Raw genomic sequence first — 7,905 nt, 5'->3', positions numbered from 1 at the left:
GCTTTGAGCAGGGGGTTGGACTAGATGACTTCCTGAGGTCCCTTCCAACCCTGATATTCTGTGATTGTTAATGAAAAATTAAGTGTTGCCATTTTGATTTGCTGAGGGCACTTAGTGTGCAAGCAGCATATTACTCAGATGTTTCCACCCTTCACAGTAGGTGCCTGCTACTGGCAAAAAGAACAAGTTAATGAATCCACTGGTTCATTTGTCCTAAGAGCTGCTTTTCACTGTCCACTTGGAGAGACAGGAAAAGGAGCACTGTATACAAAGAGGCTTGCACCAGGGACAGGGGAAGGGTGGCTTCGCCGTAGCATGGCCTTAGTAACCCTCACCCTGTAATATCTTGTAATGGCCTTATGCTGCTTCCCTTATGAATCAGACCCTGGGGTTCCATAAAGAAGAAACAGAGGAATGAGGAAAGGAAGAATGAAGCATAGGAAACCAGAGCAAGTATGGCCCTACAGATACTTTACTAATGTGCCTCAGCGCTCGAGTCAACCTACAGCAACCTAACCCAAACCAGCATAAGCCCCATTTTGTGCTGGTGTAGTGCATGGAGGGTAGAGGTTAGCACTGATGTAATTGAGTCAGTTTAGTTATGGGGTGCCAGCTTGGAAAAATCTGGAACTGTCTTGTGTCTCCAGCAGGAGGGAGCCCAGCCTCGTAGGGGCATGATCCTGAGGGAAGCAGGGGCTAGGTAGGGTGTTTGATTGCAGAGGAGTGATTGTGGCACAAAAATACCCAGCATCCCTGTCATTCTCTTGGTGAAATACTGCCCCATGTGTGTGCAGAGGTTACAGGGAGAAGGCAGCCAGTCTGGTGCACTGCAACGGTAACCCCGGGCACGTACGTCCCCTTCCCCTTCAGCCCAGCCACCAGGCTAGACAGCAGCTCCTGGGCCTGAATTCAGGCAATGGAGCAAAACCCCCAGGCAAAGCCTGCAGGATCCTTGACCGGTACTGCAGTAACCCTTGATCCCCAGCCACCCCTGCAAGGGTGCCTGGTGTCAGGGTGGGCCCCACACATCCTACCTCAGGGAGGGCAGGGGTAGCTGGAAGCTCGGTGCCCGCTCCCCATGGGGGGCACTGCAGGAAGGGGGTCAGCCCCAGGCTGCCTTCGCGGGGAGCCCTGCGCCTAGGGCCTGCGCTGTCCCTGCTAAGGGGCCCCAGGGGAGGGTCGCCCCTCGCTAAACCGCGCACCCCGCCCTCACCGCCGGCCCCGCGCTAATCCCCCCGCAGCCTTCCCCGCCATGAGGGCCAGCCCCGCGCTACCTTCTCCCGCCAGCCTCTCGCTACCACCCCGCTTCCCGCCATAACGGCCGGCCTCGCGCTACCCCTTCTCCCGCCCGCCTCTCGCCACCACCCCGCTTCCCGCCATAACGGCCGGCCTCGCGCTACCCCTTCTCCCGCCCTCCCCGCCCGCCTCTCGCTACCACCCCGCTTCCCGCCATGAGGGCTGGCCTCGCGCTACCACAGCCCCACCCCACCCCGCCGCCACGGCCGGCCGCACGCTACCCCTTCTCCCGCCCTCCCCGCCGTGACGGCCGGCCCCTCGCTACCCCTTCTCCCGCCGGCCCCTCGCTACCACCCCGCTTCCCGCCATAACGGCCGGCCTCGCGCTACCCCTTCTCCCGCCCTCCCCGCCGCCCGCGCGCTAATTCCCCGCAGCCCTCCCCGCCCGCCTCTCGCCACCACCCCGCTTCCCGCCATGAGGGCCGGCCCCTCGCTACCCCTTCTCCCGCCCGCCTCTCGCTACCACCCCGCTTCCCGCCGTGACGGCCGGCCCCTCGCTACCACAGCCCCACCCCACCCCGCCGTGACGGCCGGCCCCTCGCTACCACAGCCCCACCCCACCCCACCCCGCCGCCACGGCCGGCCCCGCGCTACCCCTTCTCCCGCCCTCCCCGCCGTGACGGCCGGCCCCGCGCTACCCCGGCCCCACGCCCCCTTAACGGCCGGCCCCGCGCTAACTCCCCGCGGTCAGCGCCGCTGACCCCGCCCCCGGCAGCGGCCCCGCCCCACGCGCGCCCCGTGGAGCGCAGCGGGCCGCCATGGCGCTGGACCACCGGCGCGTGCCGGGCCCGGAGGAGTCGCAGGCCCCGCTGCTGTACGCGGCGCCTGGCGAGGCGGGCACGGACGCCCCGGGCCGGGAGGCGGCGGCGCTGCGGCCGCTGCTGGCGCGGGCCGGGCTGCTGAGCCAGGCCGAGGGCTCGGCCTACGTGGAGCTGGCCGGCGGCACCAAGGTGCTGTGCGCCGTGCGCGGGCCGCGCGAGGCGGCCGAGGGCCGCGGCCGGCTGCTCTGCGAGTTCCGCCGCGCGCCCTTCTCCGTCCGCGGCGCGCGCCCGCGGCCCGGCCCGGCCACCGCCGCCCGCGAGCGCGAGCTGGGCCTGGCGCTGCAGGAGGCGCTGGCGCCGGCCGTGCGCCTGGCGCGCTACCCGCGCGCGCGGCTGGAGCTGACGGCGCTCGTGCTGCAGGACGGCGGCTCGGCGCTGGCGGCCGCGCTCTCCGCCGCCGCCCTGGCGCTGGCCGACGCGGGCGTGGAGATGTTCGACCTGGTGGTGGGCTGCGGCCTGTGCCGCGCGCCCGGGCCCGGCGGCGCCTGGCTGCTGCAGCCCAGCGAGGCCGAGGAGCGCGCGGCCGCCGCCCGCCTCACCGTGGCCCTCATGCCCGGCCTCAACCAGGTGGCCGGGCTGCTGGGCAGCGGCCAGGGCGGGCCGCCCGAGAGCTGGGCCCAGGCCGTGCGGCTCGGCCTGGAGGGCTGCCAGCGCCTCTACCCGGTGCTGCGTCGCAGCTTGCTGCGCGCCGCCGAGCGCCGGGCGGCCGAGGGCCCGCGGGCCGTGGGGGCCAGCGCCTGAGCCAAGGCGGGCGGGGCCGGGGGATCAACGGCGGCCCCCGGAACCGGCACCGACCTGGCCCCCAGCTCCCTCAAAGCGGCGCCCACCGCTCCCCCTTCCCGGGGAAACCGATCCAGCGCCCTGTCCTCCAGGATGAACAGGGGATGGGGCAGCCCCCCTCCCAGGGATCGTCTGCGGGGTCCTAGCAGCACAGCCCCCTCTGGCCAGCAAATCTGTGACTTGAGATCCCCCCCCCCCCCCCCCCCCCGCGGCTGGTGAGCAGGGCGGCCCTCCCCAACAAAGCCAGCTGGAGACCTGCCCCACTGCTGGGGGGGGGAGCTGAGCCGCAATCCCATCCTCCTGCTGCTGGACCGCTAATGGGACGGAGTAACTGATCCACGGAGCAGCGGCACCGTCGCCAAAGGGAAAGCCCCACTGGGGATCAACAAGGAGGCGGTGTGGCCACTGCCTGGGGCTGCTCCACTCAGCAAGGAAAAATGAGCCAAATTGAGGGTTGTCTTCCAAGGGGAACACATCATAGACATTTCCACTGGCGATCAAGCAGCCCCCATGCCCTGAGGAAAACTCTGCACCTGCATGATGGGAAAATTGTGGACATTTCAACCGAAATTGGGACTGAAAACAGGAAGCAGAATCTGGAGATGGAACATATGGAGGGATTTTTTTTTCTTTTCTTCTCAACTCCAGTACTGAGTGGGGTGAGCTGGAGATGTCTTGTAGAAGAGACTTAACACTGCAGAAATTACAGAAACTGTGGCAAACCTTAGGGCAAGTTCCCCACACCCAGTGGCACATTGTGCCCATGGCAGCTATCATCCGCCATACAATTGTCTACTCTTAAGTGTTTTTAAAGTGTAATAGAAATGATTTTGTACTTTATGGTTAATACAATTCAGCAGATGCCACTGAGATATTAACTGGGTTTTGCAGGTTGTTGGTTCTATGCAAAAATTTGAAGCAGTCCAATCTTTCCATTGGTAGGATTAGACTTCCTTGATATTTTGGTGTGTATAAATGTATTTGGTGTGTGCTCCAGGAAAAAAAAAACTGTCCCTCCTGCCTTAGATTTTAAAACGTTTCCGTTGACTCCTAACTGATTGCTAGGATATGGCAAGAAATACTGCTGATCACCAGAGATCTGTTTTATTAGATGGTTTGAAATGTTTTTCTATTATTTTTTGTGACATTTGTTGATTATATCTTAACTCTTCTCCTGAAAATCGAGACTGCATTTTTCCTGGTGTTCATTTCTCTTTCCCTAAAAATGGCAGGAACCATGCTAGTGTAGGCTAGTGTGATTATTTTGGTTTGATCTGGCCCTTTCTTACCACCTCTCTGGTTGCAACTCTGCTCAGGAGGGGTTCTTTATTGTCTGTCAATGCTTAATTTGCAGAGGTGCCAATTAACTCACATTCTCCATACAATGGACATGTACTAATGCAGTTTTTTTTTTCTTTCTGTGGGCTTCATGTACACTTGCATTCTTTTCATGTTGCCCGCAAGTGTTAATAATTGACCACAATAGGAAGAATTGGTAATGAGATCCTTTGTGCTGAATCTGCTGTAATAGTGTAACTCACCCAGCCCCTGGATTGTATTGACTGGGAGATGTGTTCGAGACAGAAGTGATGATGAAAGGGTTTGGGTGTCGCCTTTATGCTTTGTGACTAAACTGTGAGCAACAGTCAGAAACCACTTCCCAGTAAAATCCAGTGCATATATAAGACCTATTTGTAATTCACGACCAAAGATAACTGATTGTATGGGAAACATTTTTCTATAATAAATCATCTTACTGTGAAGTTCACTTTTTCTTGGCTTTGATCTGTGTGAGTGTCTCAATTAATCCTCTCCTCTTTAATGGGCCCTTTGATGGTAACATTTTCTAAGTGACATCTGTGTTGGTGAAAAGTGCCAGGTTCCCAGCCCTGCAGACTAAAAATCCCTACTTATCCACACATCAGATACAGTGTAGGTAGCGGCAGTGCTAGCTTTCACCTACTGCCCACTCCAGCTCTGAGCCGTAGGGGTCACCTCTAGCGTGGAGAGGGTAGCTTTGTGCATATCGGCCTCTGCTCATATGGAAAAGGGGAGTTATCTAAAACTTTGCTTTAGAAACTGGATTGACAGCAACAAATTTCACCACGGTTACTGAACAGCACATTGTAACAGCTGGGCTGGTTTGAGTCTTGTCCTAGAGGGGAAGGCATTACAGCTGTTAGTGTTTATGCAGAGGTGATGATGTTATTGGTATCCCTTAAATGGAAAAGAGGCAACTAAGGGGGGGATATGATTGAGGTCTATAAATTAATGATTGGTGTGGAGAAAGTAACTAAGGAAGTGTTATTTACTCCTTCTCATAACACAAGAACTAAAGGTCACCAATGAAATTAATGGGCAGCAGGTTTAAAACAAACACGAGGAAGTATTTTTTCACACAATGCACAGTCAGCCTGTGGAACTCCTTGCCAAAGGCCAAGATTATAACAGGGTTCAAAAAAGAACTAGATAAATTCATGGAGGACAGGTCCATCAATGGCTATTAGCCAGGATGGGCAGGGATGGTGTTCCTAGCCTTTGTTTGCCAGAAGCTGGGAATGGTTGACGGGATGGATAACTTGGTAATTACCTGTTCTGTTCATTCTCTCTGGGGCACCTGGCATTGGGCACTGTCGGAAGACAGGATACTGGGCTAGATGGATCTTGGTCTGACCCAGTATGGGGCTGTTCTTACCTATGGGCCCCCATCAGTAGTATTTGAGCACAGTGTTTAACGTTTTTATCCTCCCAACACCCCCAGGGGATAGGGAAGTGCTCTTATCACCATTGCACAGATGGGAACTGAGGCGTCAAGAGACAAGGCCTGTCTTTGCGGCAAGAAAGGTGTGTTTTTCCATCAAGATAGCTATCTTGGTGTGAAATCCTAATGCAGGCAAGGCACTGTAGCTTTACCTGGATGTAGCTAACCAAGATCAGCTGCATGGTGCAGGGGTATTGGGTTGATCTTGACTAGCTATGCTGAGGTACAAACATAGCTGTGCTTTGTCTCCTAGACTTTTGCAAGGAGGGAGTAGTGATCGCAATGAAAAAACAGTCTGTTTTTGCAGTGAAGACCTAGCCCTAGCCCTAGTGAGTCTAGTGGAGCAGGGAATTGAACCCAGGTGTGGATGACATCATAACCATTACGCCATCCTTCCTCTCTCATCTAGCAACTGTTTCTCACTGGCAGAACAGCACACTTACCCCAGGCAAAGGCTTACAAAGTAGAATGCAGAGGTCACAAGGCAACACTGACTTTTTAACTTTATAAAACCCTTTGTTTGGGCGGAGGAGGGTGACGTCAGTCCGGCTAGAGCTATGTGCTGTCACAGCTGCCTTCCAGGAAGGTTAATTATTGGTAGGACAGGGAGGCAATAGTAGAGTGGGCTTGTGCAAAACTCTTTAAGCTTATTTGCTGATCTTTAGTTATAGCCGCTATTGGTTGTAGCTCTGGGCTGAAGACAAGCCAGAAAGTACCATGGATGAACGTGGGATCAGGAGTGGAAGGAAGATGATTTAAAGTGTCTGAATTTCTCTCCTCTGTGGTGAGTTGTAACTGGTACCAGAAATCAAGCAGAGCTGCAGCAGGCAGGTTGTTTTATATAGCTCTTGATTCATTTGTCAGCTGATAGTTGCTAGGAAATATGGTGGAAGAAGGTAATAACCTGTTCGTTACCTAGCAGCTGATACGCTGATCTGGAAGCACTCTGCATCAAGGCCTCTGTACCGGTGTCAGGGCAAGAGGTGGCATGAAATGAGGAAAGAGGAACCCCTCCCTAAGGTGAGGGCCAATGTCCCTTACCAAAGTAAACTGGAGAAGCTTAGGGTTAAGTGAACTTAAGAGACATAGGCCAGCCTTGTGTGCTAGCACTTCTGACTGTGACTTCTAAAAGTCTGTCTAGACTGGGGTTAGATCCAACTGTCTCTGATCTCCATAAGGCTGGATGTAGGTAGATAGTGCTATGGAGAGTGACCAATCCTTCCCCTCAGGGTGGGGTTGGGTTCTAGGAAGTCCTTGGCCAGTCACTATGATATGGCTTTCTTGAAGCAGAAAGGTCAGTTGATAAGACAAATAATAAATAATTCTTTGCTGTGTAGCACAGTTCATTGGAGGATCTCAAAGCAGTTCACAGGCCTTGGGAAACTAAGCTTCACAACACCTCTGTGAGGGAGGTAAAGGATGTGACTAGCCAAGTTGCATCTGATAGGGATGTTGAAGGTTTGGTACAGGGACACTCTTCCTACCACAGTTCAGCAGTGGAAAGCAGTTAGCTGTGCTGTAGTGAGGGAACAGGAAGAGGACACCAAAATGACACTCTGCTCACCAGGTTTCAGAAAATGTAGCCACAGACTATGGTCTGTTCTGTCCGTAAGCTCTGGCTTCTGCATCTCTACAGTTTGTCCATAAATCTCCATAACAGAGTAGGTCCCAGCTCAATTTCTAGTCACACATGAACAAATCAAAGCGAGCCATTCACAATGTTATAGGTGGACAAGGGAGATAATGAACAGCATCTAATTAGAGTAATAAATAACTTATACACAAACTATTGGCGCACAAAAATTTCCTTCCTTGGGTCAAAAACTGTGTATGTTATTAGCTCAATTAGGTATCGCAGAGGAAGCTAGCTATTGCACTCAATATCATGCTACCCATCTTGTCTATTCTCCAGGCTCAATAAAGCTATACACATTTTTTGCCCATCAGTATATATAGCAGCACACCAGGCTACCAAGCAGCAGCCTCTGGTAGCCATATGTTTACTAGGAAACCACTGGGTGATATCCTGCCTCCACTGAAAGCAGTGGGATTCTTCTTAGAATGCTTGGTTTCAGGGTAACAGCCGTCTTATGTCAATTCCAATCAGGTGTGCGTAGGCTGCATGCATGGCAGCCGGAAAATTTTTCCCCTAGCGGTAGGAGAGAGAGCAGTGCCTCAAGTTAATCCTCATGGAGGCAGCTCTCCATTTCAAGCTGCAGTGGGGGAGGTTTAGATTGGATATTAGGAA

The 7,905-nt window shown here is 54.6% G+C and overlaps 1 protein-coding gene across 1 annotated transcript; it reads left to right on the top strand.

Annotated features, from left to right (window-relative positions):
• The first annotated feature begins 1,879 nt into the window (after positions 1 to 1,879).
• EXOSC6 (exosome component 6) lies at positions 1,880 to 4,659 on the top strand. Its single transcript, XM_075118273.1, has one exon. The coding sequence runs from the start codon at positions 2,054 to 2,056 to the stop codon at positions 2,855 to 2,857; it is 804 nt and encodes a 267-aa protein (XP_074974374.1). The 5' UTR covers positions 1,880 to 2,053; the 3' UTR covers positions 2,858 to 4,659.
• Positions 4,660 to 7,905: the final 3,246 nt, after the last annotated feature.

This window comes from Caretta caretta, chromosome 12 (assembly GCF_965140235.1).
Source record: "Caretta caretta isolate rCarCar2 chromosome 12, rCarCar1.hap1, whole genome shotgun sequence".
Taxonomy (NCBI): domain Eukaryota; kingdom Metazoa; phylum Chordata; order Testudines; family Cheloniidae; genus Caretta; species Caretta caretta.
Note: the sequence above shows the minus strand (reverse complement) of the source record. Positions and strands in the feature narration are given on the sequence as shown.

Excerpts from the sequence above, each read along its gene's own strand:
- EXOSC6 (XM_075118273.1), top strand. The coding sequence starts at position 2,054 with ATGGCGCTGGACCACCGGCGCGTGCCGGGCCCGGAGGAGTCGCAGGCC.